This window comes from Artemia franciscana, chromosome 4 (genome assembly GCF_032884065.1).
Source record: "Artemia franciscana chromosome 4, ASM3288406v1, whole genome shotgun sequence".
NCBI lineage: Eukaryota > Metazoa > Arthropoda > Branchiopoda > Anostraca > Artemiidae > Artemia > Artemia franciscana.
The window spans coordinates 18827405-18847200 of record NC_088866.1 but is presented as its reverse complement, the minus strand read 5'-3'; the positions used below and the strand labels follow the sequence as shown (position 1 = coordinate 18847200).

Sequence of the window (19796 nt, the reverse complement as noted above, 5' to 3'; positions counted from 1 at the left end):
ACGCAGGCTCTCCGTAGATTTATTAGAATTCTTATCTTTTTTTTGAATGAAAATTCAGTTTTTTTTAAATTTGAAATAGAAAAAATTGAAGTCAATTAAGACGATGAGAGTGGTTGACAGAAGAACAGACAGAATAAATTCAACATAGACAGAAGAAATTCTAATCAAAAGTAGCATAAACATTAATAAAAAAAAAGCCTAATACTGCTAAATCCCACTAATTGAATAAGTCTACCGAAAACAGCTGAAATGCTACGGTTTAGAAGAAAAGACCAACCTGCTTTTGGGAATGATGTAATATTAACATCAGACGAATGTGGTACAAAGTCCGCCTTGCAGGACTGAAGGATAAAAGGGTCTCCAAGACCTGGTCTTGACATGTATCCATATTCTGTATGCCTGTAAAATTGTAATGGCTAAACCCCATCAAAACCGAAAATAATTTATTATAGACACGAGAACATGACGAAAATCCCATAGAACCCTATGTTCCGACAAAATTTATTCATTTATTTATTATTAAACATAAGACCAACTAGGGCCACTTACAAAAAAAAAGAAAGAAAAAATTGAACAAAAACAGATAAATCAATAACAAAAAAAAATACAATCAGCAAAAAAAGATAAAGTTCATTCAAATAACAATGATACATTTAAACATGTAAAAATTGTCGTGTGTAAATCACACTTGACTAAGTCAGCCAAAGTGGCAGAGAGAGGCGAAAAAGCGGCTCAAAAATGCTACATAAAGTATCAGTTCCAAGAACAAGAGCTAAAAGCTCATGTGACGAGGCGAGAAGAGCTAAGAGCCAAGAGATCATATGGTATGAGCTCTAACAAAATTCTTTGATTTAAAAAGGAAAATAAGAGGCTTAATGCCGGTCAGGATTTAAAATAAGAGCTCTGAGTCACGATGTCCTTCTAAATATCAAAATTCATTAAGATCCGATCACCCACTCGTAAGTTATAAATACCTATTTATGTCTAATTTTTCCTCTCCCTTTAGCCCCCCAGATAGTCGAATCTGGGAAAACGACTTTATCAACTCAAATTGTGCAGCTCCCTGACACGCCTACCTATTTTCATCGTCCTAGCACGTCCAGAAGCACCAAACTCGCCAAATCACTGAACCCCTCCCCACAACTCCTCCAGAGAGCGAATCCAGTAAGATTCGGTCAATCACGTATCAAGGGCATTTGTTTGTTCTATCCACCAAGCTTCATCCCAATTCCTCCACTCCAAGTGTTTTTCCAAGATTTCCCCCTCCAAATCCCCCCAATGTCAAAACATCTGGTCGGGATTTGAAATAAGAGCTCTGAGACAAGAATTCCTTCTAAAAATAAAATTTCATTAAGATCCGATCATCTATTCGTAAGATAAAATACCCCAATTTTCACGTTTTCCAAGAATTCCGGGTCCCCCTCCAACTCCCCAATGTCACAGGATCTAGTCGGAATTTAAAATTAAACTTTAAAGCACAAGATCCTTCTAAATATCAAATCCCATTAAGATCTAGTCACCCTTTCGTAAGTTACAAATACCTCAATTTTTAAAATTACCCCCCCCCCAACTCCACGAGAGAGATGATCCGGTCCGATTATGTCAGTCACGTATCTTAGACAGGTTTCTATTCTTCTCATCCAGTTTCATCCTGATCTCACCGCTTTGAGTATTTTCTAAGATTTCCGGTCCCCAACTGCCCCCTCCCAATTACACTTGATCCGGTTGAGATTTAAAATAACAGATCTGAGTGACAAGGTACTTCCAAATATGAAGTTTCATGAAGATCCGATCACTCCTTCGTAAGTTAAAAATACGTAATTTTTTCTTATTTTTCAGAATTAACAACCCCCCCCCCCCATAGAGCGGATCCGTTACAATTATGTAAACCATGTATGTAAAACTTCTGTTTATTTTTCCCACCAAGTTTCATCCCGATCCCTCCAATCTAAGCGTTTTGCATGATTTTAGGTTCCCCCACGCCAAACTTCCCCCAATGTCACCAGATCCGGTCAGGATTTAACATAAGAGCTTTGAGACACGATATCCTTCTAAATATCAAATTTCATTGAGATCCGATCACCCGTTCGTAAGTTAAAAACACCTCATTTTTTCTAATTTTTGATAATTAACCCCCCATTCCCCAACTACCCCAAAGAGAGCTGATCCGTTCTGGTTATGTCAATCATGTATCTAGAACTTATGCTTATTTTTCCCACCAAGTTTCATCCCGATCCCTCCACTCTAAGTGTTTTCCAAGTTTTAGGTTTCCCCTCCAAACTCCCCCCCCCCCACCCGAGACACGATATCCTTCTAAATATTAAATTTCATTGAGATCCGATCACCCATTCGTAAGTTAAAAATACCTCATTTTTTTCTAATTTTTCAGAAATACCCCCCCCCCCCCCCAACTACCCCAAAGAGAGCGGATCCGTTCCGTTTATGTCAATCATGTATCTAGGACTTGTGTTTATTTTTCCACAAGTTTCATCCCGATCCCTCCACTCTTAGTGTTTTCCAAGTTTTAGGCTTCCCCCTCCCAAATCCCTCCCAATGTCACCAGATCTGGTTCGGGATTTAAAATAAGAGCTCAAAGACACGACATCCTTCTAAACATCAAATTTCATTGAGATCCGATCACCTGTTCGTAAGTTAAAAATACCTCATTTTTTTCTAATTTTTCAGAATTCCCCCCCCCCCCAACTACCCCAAAGAGAGCGGATCCGTTCCGATTATGTCAATCATGTATCTGGGACTTGTGCTTATTTCTTCCATCAAGTTTCATCCCGATCCCTCACTCTAAGTATTTTCCAAGATTTTAGGTTTCCCCCCTCCATCTCCCCCCAATGTCATCAGACCAGGTCGGGATTTAAAATAAGAGCTCTGAGACACAATATCATTCGAATCATCAAATTTCATTAAGATCCCATCACCCGCTCATAAGTTCAAATACTTCATTTTTTCTTTTTTTTTCGAATTAACCGGCCCAGCCCCCCCCCCAGATGGTCAAATCGGGAAAACGACCATTTCTAATTTAATCTGGTCCGGTCCTTGATAAGCTTGGCAAATTTCATCGTCCTTACTTTACCTGGAAGTGCCTAAAGTAGCAAAACTGGGACCGACAGACCGACAGAATTGGCGATTGCTATATGTCACTTGGTTAATACCAAGTCGAGGTGTTGAGGAGGAGGTAACACCCTTCATTTACGTAATAATTTCTATTCGTTTTAAGTTTCATCAATGCGTCCGATCACAACTATTTAATACTGACACCACCAATGCAAGCATAAAAAAAGAAATATTGGTTTCGAGTAAATATCTTATGCCTGGTTCTTAAGCGAAACGCAGGTGCAATAACTCGTCTTTCCTCCTGCATAAGCATTTTTTTATGAAAGAAGATTTCCATCATCGTTTCATCTTGATCAAAGAGTTTGCGGTGACGAACTGTAAGTAAGGAGCGACCCGGCTCAATAGTTACCGAAACTCTAAAAAACGAAATTTTGATACCAATAGATGTATAGAAAGAATCAAATTTTAATGTTGATTTTAAATAGATAAGTTTTATTAAGTTTCTTTATATACATCAAAGTTAACGACCCTAAGAAAATATGCCTGATTTTCAAAAAAAGGGGAAAGACCTCCCTAAAATTAATAGAATCATAACAAAGATTGCACCATCAGTTTCAAGCTCCTATCTACAAAAATGCGGAATTTTGTACTTTCGCCAGAAGAAAGATAACAGATGCGTGTTTATTTGACTTTTTATCCCACGGTAAAAAGGAGATAACATAATTGAAAGGCCTAATAACTGTGTCTTTGGAGACAATATGATCCACCACGGCCCCCGAGAGAGGTCAAGTTATGAAATTTACTATTGTTTAAGTATAATATTTGTATAGTATTAAATAAAAAAAAAGTTTTTTAACTGAAAGTAAGGAGCGACATTAAAACTTAAAAAAATTACTTCGTATATGAAAGGGGCTGCTTCCTCATCAACGCCCCGCTCTTTACGCTACAGTTTGATTCTTTCTCTCAACTCTACTTTTTAAAACAGTAAAAAACTTTAGCGTAAAGAGCGGGCGTTGATGAGGAAGCAGCCCTTTTACGAAGTAATTTCTGTTCGTTTTATGTTTTAATGTCGCTCCTTATTTTCAGTTAAATTTTTTTTTTTTAATTTAATTTTTGAACGTTTTTGAATCAATGCATGTTTTGATTTTGGCTCTCCGCAAAGGAATAATTAAAACGAAATTTGCACATTTATTTTTTTTGGCTAAATGGCTTTCTCATAGTTTTGATCGAATGATTTTGAGAAAAAAAGGAGCGGGGAGGAAGCCTAGTTGCCCTTCGATTTTTTTGGCTACTTAAAAAGGCAACTAGAACTTCTAATTTGTTACGACTGTTTTTATTAGCAAAAGACATACGTAACTTATAAATTAGCTTACGTAACGAACTTTTGTATTCTCATGTTTTTATTACATACTAGCTGTTGGGGTGGCACTTTGCGCCACCCCAACACCTAGTTGCCCTTCGATTTTTTGGTTACTTAAAAAGGCAACTAGAACTTCTAATTTTTTACGACTGTTTTTATTAGCAACAGATATACCTAACTTATAAATTAGCTTATGTAACGAACTTTTGTATTCTCATGTTTTTATTACACATATGAGGGGTTCACCCCCACGTCAGTACCTCTAATCACAAAATCCGTAGAATAAAGAGTTGACATTACTAAAAATACTTTAGCGTAAAGAGCGAGGTATTAGGAGGAGGTGAGCCCCTCATTTGCGTAATAATTTCTGTTCGTTTTAAGTTTTAATTGAAAAAACTTTTTTATATTTACTATTTAATTGTGTTTTTTAAATAATGCTAGAAAATCTTGCGCTCCCTTCATGGAAATTTTCTTCCCCCATGACAAATTCCTCCATGGAAAGTTCCCCCAACATGTCCCCCTCTTCTCAGCCCCTCCTCCTAACTGAAAAATCCCCCCGAAAACGTCTGTACACTTTCCAATAGCCATTACTATATGTAAGCACTGGTCAAAGTTTGTTACTTGTAGCCCCTCCCACGGGGACTGTGGGGGAGTAAGTCGTCCCCAAAGACATAGTTATAAGGTTTTTCGACTACGCCGAATAAAATGGCTATCTCAGAATTTTTATCCGTTGACTTTGGAAAATAATTAGCGTGGGAGGGGGCCCAGGTGCCCTTCAATTTTTTCAGTCACTTAAAAAGGGCACTAGAACTTCTCATTTCCTTAGAATGAGCCCTCTTGCAACATTCTAGGACAAAAGGGTCGGTACAATCACCCCAGGGGAAAAACAAACAAACAAATTAACAGGCATCCGTGATATGCCTTCTGGCAAAAAATACAAAATTCAACATTTTTGTAGATAACAGCTTGAAACTTCTCCAACACGGTTCTCTGATACGCTGAATCTGATGGTGTGATTTTCGTTACGATTATATGACTTTTAGGGGATATTTCCCCCTATTTTCTAAAATAAGGCAAATATTCTCAGGCTCATAACTTTCGATGGGTAAGACTAAAATTGATGAAACTTATATATTTAAAATCAGCATTAAAATGTAATTCTTTTGATGTAGCTATTGGTATAAAAGTTCAATTTTTGGAGTTTTGGTTACTATTGAGCCGGGTCGCTCCTTACTACAGTTCGTTACCACGAACTGTTTGATAAGTATTTTGGGATGTATGCATACATTTTTATGGCGGGGGGGGGGGGAGGACGGATTTTTATGGGAGTACTTTGCACGGTGAGAATTTTCCATGGAGGAAATGTTCCAGGGTGAACTTTTCAGGGGAAATTTATGTCTTGCTTTCTCTTCCCTGACTCAATTGTGCTCATGGAGTTGTTAAGGGTAATTGACCGGGATAAAGTTTTACCAGGATTGAGCTTTCCAGAGGATGTCCGTGGGGAGGGGGATTTTTTTCGTAGGGGTGGAGCCAGATTTCCCGGCGTTATTTAAAAAATAACGCCGGCATTTTTCAAATGGAATTAAGGAGCAATATTGAAAATTAAAACGGACAGAAATTATTACGCATACAAGGGGGCTTGTCCCCTCCTCTACACCTCGGTCTTTACGCTAAAGTTCAAATGTTATCCTAAGTCTTTTAAGACGACTCCTGAAACACGAGGGTTGCATAAGGCCTAGCCAAAGTCCAAACATTTAACTCCCTAGTCAATTCGTTTTCTTAGGCAGCAACTTGGTCAAATACAAAGGTATCAGTTTTCTTCATCGCTTCAACTAAACAAACATAAGAAGGTTGAATTTAAGGGGATTTTAACTCAAAATTACGATTAGGTGCAGATTATCCTTAGCAATTCTTCTTGTAATTATTTATACAATATAACTTTTGTATGTGTTTATTAACCAGCAGTTTGATGTCCGTACGCTACTAATCAAAATATTCACCAGATTTTAATATTTCTATTGACATGAAAAACCACCAAAATAACTAATTCAGGAACATCAGGCAAACTCTAAATGTTTAACATGGGAGGTATAGGACGATTCCTTGAGAGTGCGTCCTGCCTTAATTAAAAAAATAAGCAACTTTTTTAAACAATGCCAAAAAACATTAGCATGAACAGCAAGGTGTTGAGGAGGGGGCTAGCCCCCTCCTTAATTTTACTTTAAGATTTTACATTTTTCATATTTTTGTTTTCTTTTGAGAGAGAGAGGAGGGAGGGAGGGAGGGAGAGAGAGAGAGAGAGAGAGAGAGAGAGAGAGAGAGAGAGGGAGAGAGAGAGAGAGAAGTTTATTATTAAATGCAAGACAATGCCCTCCATTTTTTGTCACTTAAAATGGGCACTAGAACTTTCCATTTTCGTTCGAATGAGCCCTCATACAAAATTCTAGGACTACTAGGCCGATACGATCACCCCTGGGAAAAAAAATAATAAAAAATAAACAGGTATCCGTGATCTGTCAGGAGCTTGAAACTTGTGCAATAGCATTCTGTGATACGCTGAATCTGATGGTGTGATTTTCGTTAATATTCTATGACTTTTAGGGGGTGTTTTCCCTATTTTCTAAAATAAGACAAATTTTTCTCAGGCTTGTAACTTTTGATGGGTATGAGTAAACTTGATGAAACTTGTGTATTCAAAATCAGCATTAAAATGCAATTCTATTGATGTAACTATTGGTATCAAAATTCCGTTTTTTAGAGTTTTAGTTACTATTGAGCCGGGTCAGGAAGAAAGGTGGGACTATAATTTGGAGGGAAAAAGCATTAGTAAAATCTATATTCCTATTATTGAAGCATACAACGGAGGTATTTATTGTCTGGTGTATCACTGGAACATATGATGACCTTCCTAGCACCTTAAAATCATTTAAATTGATGGGGAGGGGAGTAAACAGCAAACTTCAAGGTTCTGTGGTTAAACCGTAAAATCCTGAGGCGGGATTAAATAGTTGGGGTAAAAAAGGTGTGATCAGTGATGGATCCGCGGGGGTTGACCACCCCTTCCCAAAATTTTACTACAGATCCACCCCTGCATGTTATGGCCATCTATGAGGGTGAAGGGCCCGAGGGAGATGAGGAAAAGAAGAAAAAGCCAGAACTTTAAACACAGAAACTTTTAAAATATCCAAAATAATAATTTACCTTAGACCAAACTGTTGGGGTTTCATCCCTTTTGCTTTTCTTTTTAGGTAAAATTCTAGTCTTTTGTTGTACTTCAATTAAGCAGAAGATCTATTTTGCAAGGTTTCACTTTTATAACACACATATTTTTAAAGGTCATCAAAGGTCAGGGCCCTTTAGAGGGAGAAGGAGTGGAGGTAGTTGCTTCAAAATACCTTCCCAGGACATACTTTAGTCTTTAGATTCATCCCTGGAAGTTTCATTTTCCTAACCTAAACCCTTTGTGAGATAGCAAGAAGTCAATTAACTAGAATTTTACCGGGTATTATATTTAGAACAATCTTTCAGAAAAAGACATTTATCACTATTTACTCAACAACAAGACAGCAAAAAAACCGACAACAAACAATTCAGTTTAAACATAGGCATAAAAGTGTAACAAAAAGACAAAATAACCTACCTATAAAAATAAGGAAATCCTTTCCATAAATTTCTCGAAGAGCTATCAAATTGTTTTAATTCCCAATTTTCAGGCAATTGACTATTGAGTATTTTAACACTATCTTCCATTTTTAACCTTCTTCATCAAATGTAAAAAAATTTTGACGGATTAATTCTCTCTATAGTTCTTAGGGTTCAAACGTGTTTACTACGATTTTAAATTTCTGCGAAACCAGTTTCACAAATTACATTACGGGTTAATGTGACCCTGTATCTTGACTTATGCTAATCCTATATTATTACACTAGCCTATGCTAATCTTTTTTTTACAGTGAAAACAAGAATATATCTGCTAATTTTCTCGCATTAATTTAAAAGCTGTTCTTAGTTGGGATCCTACCACAAGTATCCCCAGAGGGAATGAGGTGAGGGTAGATTGGGGATTCAACCTGGAAAACAAATAAAATATATTAACAAGGAAAGGGGGGGGGGGGGGAAGCTAATGCTAACACTGATTTCTTTAGTACAAAAATTCTATGCTTGATGCATTGAAATGTATATCTTGCATTTTTCTGGAAAGCCTTTGACGATGAACTAATTTTAAGATATATATGTCTTTTAGATACATCTTAAGAAAAGAAAGAAAGGGAAAACGCGTTGGAAGGGGAGGGGGGGTATAAACCCAGCACACAGCGAATATCGATTGTAACAATGAGGACAAATTTTCGAATTTAAAATAAATCTTCAACTAACTTTATGAATTATAATAAACAGTGCCAGACCTGGCACAACGGTACTATCTTATTTTATCGTTAAAGGCATTTATAATGAGAATCTGACAATATTTTTTACTACACTACATAGCATATCCAATGGTAAACTAATAGCAAACAAGACATTTGGATATTAGTTTAACATTGATACATAAAAGGTCTAAACCATAAACCAACCTTGGTCTAAATCATCGGTTTTTAACCAATGTTTTAATCCTTTTTTACAAATAAAAATAAGCGAAAAAAATGTCTCATCTTTGAGGTTCCATACAACACTTCAAATTGGCTAAAACGACTATTATATTCAGAAAGAGCACAAGAAAAGGCATCAAGTGGTAGGTTCTCTTCATTCGTAGGTAAGTAATGTAAACTCTCCCAGTTTTGCCACACTTTCTAGAGCTATAATGAAAGAAAGGATAAAATGGTTTGGTCAAGTTTTACGGATCATAAGTTGCCAATTCACGTTTTTTAGTTACCCATCTTAAGCCAAACAAGAGGTAGAACGTCTCCGAATAGGTTGGAGGAAATAATGAAAAATAATTTAAATAAAATTGGAACTTTATGGACGAGAGAACAAAGTGAAACAATGAACGAAATAAGGCGAGTAGCCTATGCAGCTCTGTTGATTTCAACAGGCTAGGTGCAGCAATGAGTTAGTAGTAGTAGTTTTAAATTGCTTGAGTAATATCCTTGATAAAAAAAATTACAAATTGGTATGCTGCTGTGAATGCGGCGGCCCACTCACAAGCAAAATGAACCCCTTCCCCTGTAGCCCTTATAAACTAGTTAACTTAGCTACAATTTTAAATCTACATTGCTTAAGAATGTTAGATATACCTATCAGATTTAAGTTCAAATTCTTAATTTTTTTTAGCCGTAAGAAGATGAGAATAGAGATGAATTTCAAACTTTTATCCTAATTAAATGCTATTGTTTCCTTTTTCTAATATTATAGTGGCTTATTTGAACGGTAAGTTTGGTGACGACTATTAACAGAAACCATTGCCTAAATTATAAATTTAAGTCTTAATATTTACTATGAGAAAAGTAAACGTGACAGAGCAAAACTAAATACAGACAAACCAATCGCATCAACTAAGTCAATGTCGCCAATTAGAACACAATATCTTGAGCAGTACACCCACACTGCATTTACCATGGTTGTTAAGCTTTTCCCAGGAACCAAACCTCTTCATATTCGACAAGTAGATAATGTCAACTGGAAGATTTTTTTCTCAATTTTAAATCATTTTAAAAGACCGTTGATGGATGAACCTCTTTTGTTTTTGGCACAACAAAATTTTTCAGCCAAATCGCTATGAGGACCACCGTAAGTTCGTAGACGACGCTATCGTTTATTGTGGAGCATTTGGCAAAGAACAAAATTGTACAATTTCGTTTGAATTTTTCAGTGTTTCCACAAAAGATTATAGGATGCCAAGTCTCGGGACTAAGCAATATAGGTCAAATATCACAGACTTGACCCACCCCCCTCCAACAAAATATACATAAATTATTTAACAGAGACGAAAATTTTCTTCCTGCTAACAAAGTACATCAAGATTTTTGGCTTTACTTTCTCCAGTGATTCCAAATTCTCATTTGTTATGGCTTTTGTAGGTTCTGTATAATAAGTTACATTTTCTCAGTTGAATTGTGTGTATTATTTGCAGTAAAGAAACACATAAATCCGAAAATTCTGTGTTTTATTATTAAACCAGGCTGTTTACCACCATCTTACTTACTTATCCATAGATTTTCCCGTGGCTAGAGGTACATTAGACTGCAACGACGGAGCTCCAAGTCGATCGATCTTGCGCCAGGAACCAGCTCATTCAGTACAGTTTGAAAATTTATTGCCTCTTCTCCAGGGATCGACATAGCCTGTTGCGCTGTATTCAGTTCCATCAGAGACCGTTCAACACCAGAAACCGTGTGAGAGGCTTGCTTTATTCAGGAGAATCAGATGCCCCCAATTTCTTCATCGCCTCATTCTGGTCTCGTTGGTCACAGTGATTGCTCTTTATCAGCTATTATCTGGGCATCCGTCACTCTGTCGGTCCAGTGAATCACGAAGATTTTAATAAGCCATAATTTCCATGGTTTAGTAATCATTTCTGTGAGTTCTTTGAAAGGCAAAATCTATTTTTGCACTAATAAAACAAATAATACATATGAGAGACGGAAACAAATTGCAAAGAAAATTTTATTCCTCATTGAATTAAAAACGCTATAAACTAACTAAGTTCATGCTATTACGCTGAAAGTCAAACCCAATATAAGAAACAAAAATATAAAATTATCGCTTGATGTTTTTGATGAAATTATCCAGATTATATTCAGTTTCGTATTGCTCTTCAGACCAAAGTTCGGGGAGGGATTCTAGGGTAGCACGGAGACCACCAGTTTTCAAGCTGCCTACTGCTTTGGAAGTGTTCCATTCATTTCCATATGTAAATAGATCCAATATCTAAAATTGTATTAACATTAGTTGTACCATTGTATGAACAAGGAGAAAAAAAATAGATAGCACTGAGGAACAAACTGATGAATACAAAAATAAAATCAGCCTTTCCTTCAGCCATAATGTTTTCACAATAATAAAAATAGTCAGCGAAATTTGGGTGTCTTGGACTGAAGTTTCACGGTTTTAATAAACCTCCCTTATGCAACTTCTTTTGATAAGTTAAAAATTATAATCAGCTGTTTTCTAACATTCACTTTTTTGCCATATGATTTTTGGACCACCGTAGTTGGAATCTGTGGCATTTCAGACACCAATCTAGAAACCTAATGGGATGCATACAGGAAGAAATCAAAGTTGACACAGTTATGTAATTGTCCCTGTAATTTCTTCACTGGATAGACTTGCACTAAGAGAGGTTGAAGAATCTTTATTTTTGTCCTTGACAATATTTCCAAAAACTACGACACATTTGTCGTATTTGTTATAGTCTAATTATTGCAGACTTTAGCAAGTGTCAGCTTAAGAAACAAGAGCTAAGAGCTCATATGGCACTTGTGACGAGGCGAGAAGAGCTAAGAGCCAAGAGATCAAATGGTATGAGCTCTCACAAAATTCTATGAATCAATAGATTGATTTAAAAAGGAAAATAAGAGGCTTAATACCGGTCAAGATTTAAAATAAGAGCTCTGAGTCACAAAGTCCTTCTAAATATCAAAATTCATTAAGATCATATCACCCACTCGTAAGTTATAAATACCTAATTTTTTAATTTTTCCTCTCCCTTTTGCCCCCCAGATGGTCGAATCTGGGAAAACGACTTTATCAAGTCAAATTGTGCAGCTCCCTGACACGCCTACCAATTTTCATCGCCCTAGCACGTCCAGAAGCACCGACCTCGCCAAATCACTGAACCCCTCCCCCCAACTCCCCCAAAGAGAGCGAATCCAGTACGATTCTGTCAATCACGTATCAAGGACATATGTTTATTCTATCCACCAAGCTTCATCCCGATTCCTACACTCCAAGTGTTTTTCCAAGATTTCCCCCTCCAAATCCCCACAATGTCAAAATATCTGGATTGGGATTTGAAATAAGAGCTCTGAGACATGAATTCCTTCTAAAAATCAAATTTCATTACGATCCGATCATCTATTCGTAAGATATAAATACTCCAATTTTCGTGTTTTCCAAGAATTCCGGTTCCCCCCTCCAACTCCCCCGAATGTCACAGGATCTGGTCGGAATTTGAAATTAGAACTTTAAAGCACAAGATCCTTCTAAATATCAAATTTCATTAAGATCTGGTTACCCTTTCGTAAGTTACAAATACCTCAATTTTCAAAATTTATTTTTCCAACCAAGTTTCATCCCAATCCCTCCAATCTAAGCGTTTCCCATCATTTTAGGTCTCCCCACCCCAAACTTCCCCCAATGTCACCAGATCCGGTCAGGATTTAAAATAAGAGCTTTGAGACACGATATCCTTCTAAAAATCAAATTTCATGGAGATCCAATCACTCGTTCGTAAGTTAAAAATACCTCATTTTTTCTAATTTTTCAGAATTAACCCCCCCCAACTACCCCAAAGAGAGCGGATCCGTTGTGGTTATGTCAATCATGTATCTAGGACTCGTGTTTTTTTCCACCAAGTTTCATCCCGATCCCTCCACTCTAAGTGTTTTCCAATTTTTAGGTTTGTCCCTCCCAACTCCCCCCCCCAATGTCACCAGATCCAGTCGGGTTTAAAATAAGAGCTCTGAGCCACGATATCCTTCTAAATATCAAATTTCATTGAGATCCGATCACCCGTTCGTAAGTTAAAAAATACCTCGTTTTTTTTATTTTTTCAGAAATACCCCCCCCCCCCCCAACTACCCAAAAGAGAGCGGATCCGTTCCGTTTATGTCAATCATCTATCTAGGACTTGTGTTTATTTTTCCCACCATGTTTCATCCCGATCCCTCCACTCTAAGTGTTTTCCGAGTTTTAGGTTTCCCCCTCCCAACTCCCCGCCCCCATCACCAGATCCGGTCGGGATTTAAAATAAGAGCTCTAAGACACGATATCCTTCTAAACATCAAATTTCATTGAGATCCGATCACCCGTTCGTAAGTTGAAAATACCTCATTTTTCTAATTTTTAAGAATTACTCCCCCCCAACTACCCCAAAGAGAGCAAATCAGTTCCGATTATGTCAATCATGTATCTGGGACTTGCGCTTATTTTTCCCATCAAGTTTCATCCCGATCCCTCTACTCTAAGTGTTTTCCAAGATTTTAGGTTTCCCCCCTCCAACTCCCCCCAATGTCATCAGACCCAGTCGGGATTTAAAATAAGAGCTCTGAGACACAATATCATTCCAAACATCAAATTTCATTAAGGTCCAATCACCCGCTCGTAAGTTAAAAATACTTCATTTTTTCAATTTTTTCCGAATTAACCGGCCCCTACTCCCTCCCAGATGGTCAAATCGGGAAAAAGACTATTTCTAATTTAATCTGGTCCGGTCCCTGATACGCTTGCCAAATTTCATCGTCCTAGCTTACCTGGAAGTGCCTAAAGTAGCAAAACCGGGACCGACAGACCGACAGACAGACAGACAGACAGACCGACAGAATTGGCGACTGCTATATGTCACTTGGTTAATAACAAGTGCCATAATAAAACCACCCCAAACTTAAGATTTATATGACTTTTCCTATAATTTCTTATAGCTCATCTTATCCCCTGAGATAATATGCCGAAAGCTAGGGAGGAGATTTACTCCTCCCTTTTCTTCAGCTCTTCTTTCAGCTAACTTCTTTCAGCTAACTTTCAGCTAAAGTTCTTTCAGAACTTTACTACTTCAGCTCTTCTTCAGCTAAAGAAGAGCTGAAGAAGTAATTGTATATACTCTATGAATTATTTAGAAGATCTCTGACCAATAAATGTTGTTCGAAGCTATGGGGACCAGGGAATATTTGTTGTGCATTTTTATACAAATCAAAATCATTTAGGCTTCCAACAATCAAATATTACGCCGGCCTATGTCTACTTATTACTCCCTAGATTTGGTATCCAGTCTAGTGACCCCTCCCTGGATAGAGAAATTTTTAAGTGAAGCCAGGAAATACTTCTTCAAAGAATATGGATAATGTCTTTGACAATTACAATTTAACTTAGTACAGAACAAGTTTCACAACTTTACTCAAAATTGAAAAATGACATGATAACTTATTAAACTGAACTAAGTCCGTTAAGTCACTTGCACAACGTCTCCCAGTTTATCAAACAGTTCGTGGTAACGAACTGTAGTAAGGAGCGACCCGGCTCAATAGTAACCAATACTCTAAAAAATGGAATTTTGATGCCAATAGTTATATCAAAAGAATCGCATTTTAATGCTGATTTTAAATAAAGATGTTTCATCAAGATTAGTCAAACCCGTCAAAAGTTACGAGCCTGAGAAAATTTGCCTCATTTTAGAAAATAGGGGGAAATACCCCCAAAAAGTCATACGATTTTAACGAAAATCACACCATCAGATTCAGCGTATCAGAGAACCTTACTGTAGAAGTTTCAAGCCCCTATCTACAACAATATGGAATTTCGCATTTTTTGCCAGAAAACAAATCACAGATGCATGTTTATTTGTTTGTTTTGTTTTTTTTTTTATTTATTTTGTTTTTTTCCCCAGGGGTGATCGTATCGACTCAGTGCTCCTAGAATGTCACGAAAGGGCTCATTCTCACGGAAATTAAAAGTTCTAGTGCCCTTTTTAAGTGACCAAAAAATTGGAGGGCACCTAGCCCCCTCCCGCGCTCATTTTCCCACAAAGTCACCGGATCAAAATTCTGAGATAGCCATTTTATTAACCATAGTCGAAATACCTAATAACTATGTCTTTGGGGACGACTTACTCCCACGCAGTCCCCGTGGGAGGGGCTGCAAGTTACAAGCTTTGACCTGTGTTTATATATAGTAATGGTTACTGGTATGTGTACGTTTTCAGGGGGATTTTTTTTGTTTGGGGGGAGGGAGAGAGTTGAGGGAGGGGGTATGTGGGAGTATCTTTCCATGGAGGAACTTCATGGGGGGAGACTTTAAATTGAGGGAGCGCAGGATTTTCTAGCATTATTTAGAAAAAACAATGCAAAAATAAATATGAAAAGTTTTTTCTACTGAAAGTGAGGAGCAGCATTAAAACTTAAAACGAATAGAAAATATTACGCATATGAGGGGTTTACCTCCTCGTAATACCTCGCTCTTTACGCTAAAGTATTTTTAGCAATTTCAACTATTTATTCTACGGCCTTTGTGATTCAGGGGTCATTATTAAGGAATTGGGACAAAATTTAAGCTTTAGTGTAAAGAGCGAGGTATCGATGAGGGGTGAACCCCCTCATATACGCAATAAAAACATACGAATATAGAAGTTCGCTAGGTAAGTTAATTCGTAAGTTACGTATATTTTTTACTCATAAAAACGTTCGTAAAAAATTAAAAGTTGTAGTTATCTTTTTAAGTAATCAAAAAATTGGAGGGCAACTAGGCCTCCTCTCTCGCTCCTTTTTTCTCAAAATCTTCCGATTAAAACTATGAAAAAGCCATTTAACTAAGAAAAAAAAAATAATATGCAAATTTCGTTTTAATTATTAATGCGCGGAGAGCCAAGATAAAAAGATGCATTAATTCAAAAACATCCAGAAATTAAACAAAAAACAAGATTTTTTAAATGAAAGTAAGGAGCGACATTAAAACTTAAAACGAACAGAAATTGCTTCGTATATGAAAGGGGCTTTTCCTCCTCAACGCCCCGCTCTTTACGCTAAAGTTTTTTTTTACTGTTTTAAAAGGTAGAGTTAAGAGAAAGAGTCAAACTTTAGCGTAAACAGCGGGACGTTGAGGAGGAAAAGCCCCTTTCATATACGGAGTAATTACTGTTCGTTTTAATTTTTAATGTCGCTCATTACTTTCATTTAAAAAACTTGTTTTTTTTTTGTTTAATTTCTGGATGTTTTTGAATTAATGCCTCTTTTTATCTTGACTATTCACTAAATAAAGTCTAGCACACACAAATGCAAAGATGTGATCTATGATGTAATGTACCTGCTATGTGCATAGCCGTGTCCCGACTCAAATGTAAGAAAAACAAAAAAAAACAAATCAAAGTGGAAAAATTGATCGAAGTCAGGTAATACCCCAGCCGCGACGCCCCTTCGCCCAAGCTGCGTCACCCGGGACAGCTGACCCGGTTACCCCCCTCCCCTAGGAACAGCTCTGGTTATGTGTGATATGTGTGCTACAGTAATATAAAAACATATTATTCCTTCTCAGAGTAGCATAAAAAAACAGACTTTGTCGACAAAGAATTCTCAATTTCTGTTTTATCAAAATTGCATTTTCTCCAGCTAGGAACCAAGCTTTGATTTAAATACTTATTTGCTATACCAGGTTTTGACGGTAATCCATTTTGTTATATTTAATTGGGAACATTTGCAGAATTGCACGTTATCACCTTTTTTATTTATCCTCGGTTAAAACAGGCAATTAGTCAACAATCGCCAAATAGCCTGGAAACTATAATCTACAATTACTCAAAATTGTCAGCAAAAACATTAAAAAAACCAGCACATAAAAACCACGGGAAATATAGCAAAACGGATTGTATTTTTAAATTCAACTTGCGAAAGTGAGGTAGAAAACTCTTCAGAACGCCAAACTTTTATAAACACAATAAAAACGGCAAAATATAAAAACAAGATTATGCAAAGACTGTAGATAATGGGAAAGATTATGATTAAGTACATTTGAAGTCAGGATAAATTTTTTTATTAGGAGCACACATTCTAGATTTCGGAACAAGAATAGAATTAAATTTCTTGGCCAGCGTTATCTTGGGAACCTCAAGTCCAAATTTGGCTACAAACGTTCAAATACACACAACTCTTGAATATGACTTTTTACCGCTCGTGGATATAAACAAGAGCTAAGAGCTCATATGGCAGTTGTGACGAGGCAAGAAGAGCTAAGAGCCAAGAGTTCATATGGTATGAGCTCTAAAAAAATTCGAAGAATCAATAGATTGATTTAAAAGGAAAATCAGAGGCTTAATGCCGGTCAGGATTTAAAATAAGAGCTCTGAGTCACGATGTCCTTCTAAATATCAAAATTCATTAAGATCCGATCACCCACTCGTAAGTAATAAATACCTAATTTTTTCTAATTTTTCCTCTCCCTTTAGCCCCCCAGATGGTCGAATCTGGGAAAACGACTTTATTTCATCATGTCAAATTGTGCAGCTCCCTGACACGCCTACCAATTTTCATCGTCCTAGGACGTCCAGAAGCACCAAACTCGCCAAATCACTGAATCCCTCCCCCCAACTCCCCCAAAGAGAGCGAATCCGGTACGGTTACGTCAATCACGTATCAAGGACATTTACTTATTCTATACACCAAGCTTCATCCCGATTCCTCCACTCCAAGTGTCTTCCAAGATTTCCCCCTCCAACTCCCCCCAATGTCAAAAGATCTGGTTGGGATTTGAAACAAGAGCTCTGAGACATGGATTCCTTCTAAATATCAAATTTCATTAAGATCCGATCACCTATTGGTAAGATAAAAATACCCCAATTTTCACGCTTTCCCCTCCAACTCCCCCCAATGTCACAGGATCTGGTCGGAATTTAAAATTAGAGCTTTAAAGCACAAGATCCTTCTAAATGTCAAATTTCATTAAGATCTGGTCACCCTTTCGTAAGTTACAAATACCTCATTTTTCCTAATTACCCTCCCCTCCCCAACTCCACCAAAGAGAGCAGATCTGGTCCGGTTATGTCAGTGACGTATCTTAGACAGGTTTTTATTCTTCCCATCCAGTTTCATCCTGATCTCTCCGCTCTAAGATTTCCGGTCCCCCCCCCCCAACTGCCCTCCCCCAATGACGCTTGATCCGGTTGAGATTTAAAATAAGAGATCTGAGTTACGAGGTCCTTCTGAATATGAAGTTTCATGAAGATCCGATCACTCCTTCTTAAGTTAAAAATACGTCATTTTTTCAAATTTTTCAGAATTAACCCCTCCCCAATAGAGCGGATCCGTTCCAATTATGTAAATAACGTATCTAAGACTATTGCTTATTTTCCCCACCAAGCTTCATCCCAATCCCTCCAATCTAAGCGTTTTCCATGATTTTAGGTTACCCCACCCCAAACTCCCCCAATGTCAGGTTAGGTTAGGTTAATTTAGTTAGGTTAATTAGGTTAGGTTATTTAAAATAAGAGCTTTGAGACACGAGATCCTTCTAAATATCAAATTTCATTGAGATCCGATCACCCATTCGTAAGTTAAAAATCCCTCATGTGCTTATTTTTCTACCAGGTTGTATCCCAATCCCTCCAATCTAAGCGTTTTCCAAGATTTTAGGTTTTCCCCTCCCAACTCCCCCAATGTCACCAGATCCGGTCGGGATTTAAAAAAAGAGCTCTGAGACACGATATCCTTCCAAACATCAAATTTCATTAAGATCTGATCAATCGTTCGTAAGTTAAAAATACTTCATTTTTTCTATTTTTTTTTCGAATTAACGGGCCCCCCACTCCCCCCAGATGGTCAAATCGGAAAAACGACTATTTCCAATTTAATCTGGTCTATTTCCAATTTAACTCCCCCCAATGTCACCAGATCCGGTCGGGATTTAAAAAAAGAGCTCTGAGACACGATATCTTTCCAAACATCAAATTTCATTAAGATCTGATCAATCGTTCGTAAGTTAAAAATACTTCATTTTTTCTATTTTTCTTTCGAATTAACGGGCCCCCCACTCCCCCCAGATGGTCAAATCGGGAAAACGACTATTTCTAATTTAATCTGGTCCGATCCCTGATACGCCTGCCAAATTTCATCGTCCTAGCTTACCTGGAAGTGCCTAAAGTAGCAAAACCGGGACCGACAGACAGACAGAATTTGCGATTGCTATATGTCACGTGGTTTATACCAAGTACCATAAAAAATAGTACTTACGGTGTCAGATTTCGTAAAGCCATAAGAGAAGCGTGTGTTCATGGTAAGGTAGCAATGAGTTCAAGTACGGATTATAAGGATTGCCGCATACATTTTTGGAAAAAATGATCAAATTTTCGCATTACAGCTCCCCTATTCCATAACGTATGAATTGGAATGTCATCTTCTATCTTCTAAGTTTTAGTTTAATTTTATCACATGATAGCAATTAGCAATGGGATGCTGACTTCCCGCCACCTGGTTCCACATCTTTGAGCACCAGGTGTGCCACACAGCTCCGGTCATACTCGGCACAGTCCCGAAACGGCTCGAAATACTCCCAAAGCCCTTGGCAAGGTTCCACCACAATTGGCACGCGCACCCAGGTGAAAATGATTCCCGAGAGAGAACGACTCCTCGGCAATTAGTAATTTGGCTGATTTACGAGAAAAAAACTTCACATAATGATCATGGTCGAGGATGTTCAATTGTCTGTGGCAAAAAGCAATGAAAACAAAGCTTGT

General features: G+C 37.4%; 2 protein-coding genes across 2 annotated transcripts in view; one reads left to right on the top strand and one right to left on the bottom strand.

The window, feature by feature from the left end:
* LOC136026099 (TATA-binding protein-associated factor 172-like) overlaps positions 1 to 19796 on the top strand; it is a 246494-nt gene that overhangs the window by 149275 nt on the left and 77423 nt on the right. The gene's annotated exons all lie outside the window — the stretch shown is intronic.
* The window catches only part of LOC136025609 (TATA-binding protein-associated factor 172-like), a 48160-nt gene continuing 39375 nt past the window's right edge, over positions 11012 to 19796 (bottom strand). The window contains exon 9 of the mRNA XM_065701602.1: positions 11012 to 11293. Coding sequence (XP_065557674.1) covers positions 11123 to 11293 — 171 coding nt within the window. The 3' untranslated portion in view covers positions 11012 to 11122. The remainder of the gene's footprint in view (positions 11294 to 19796) is intronic.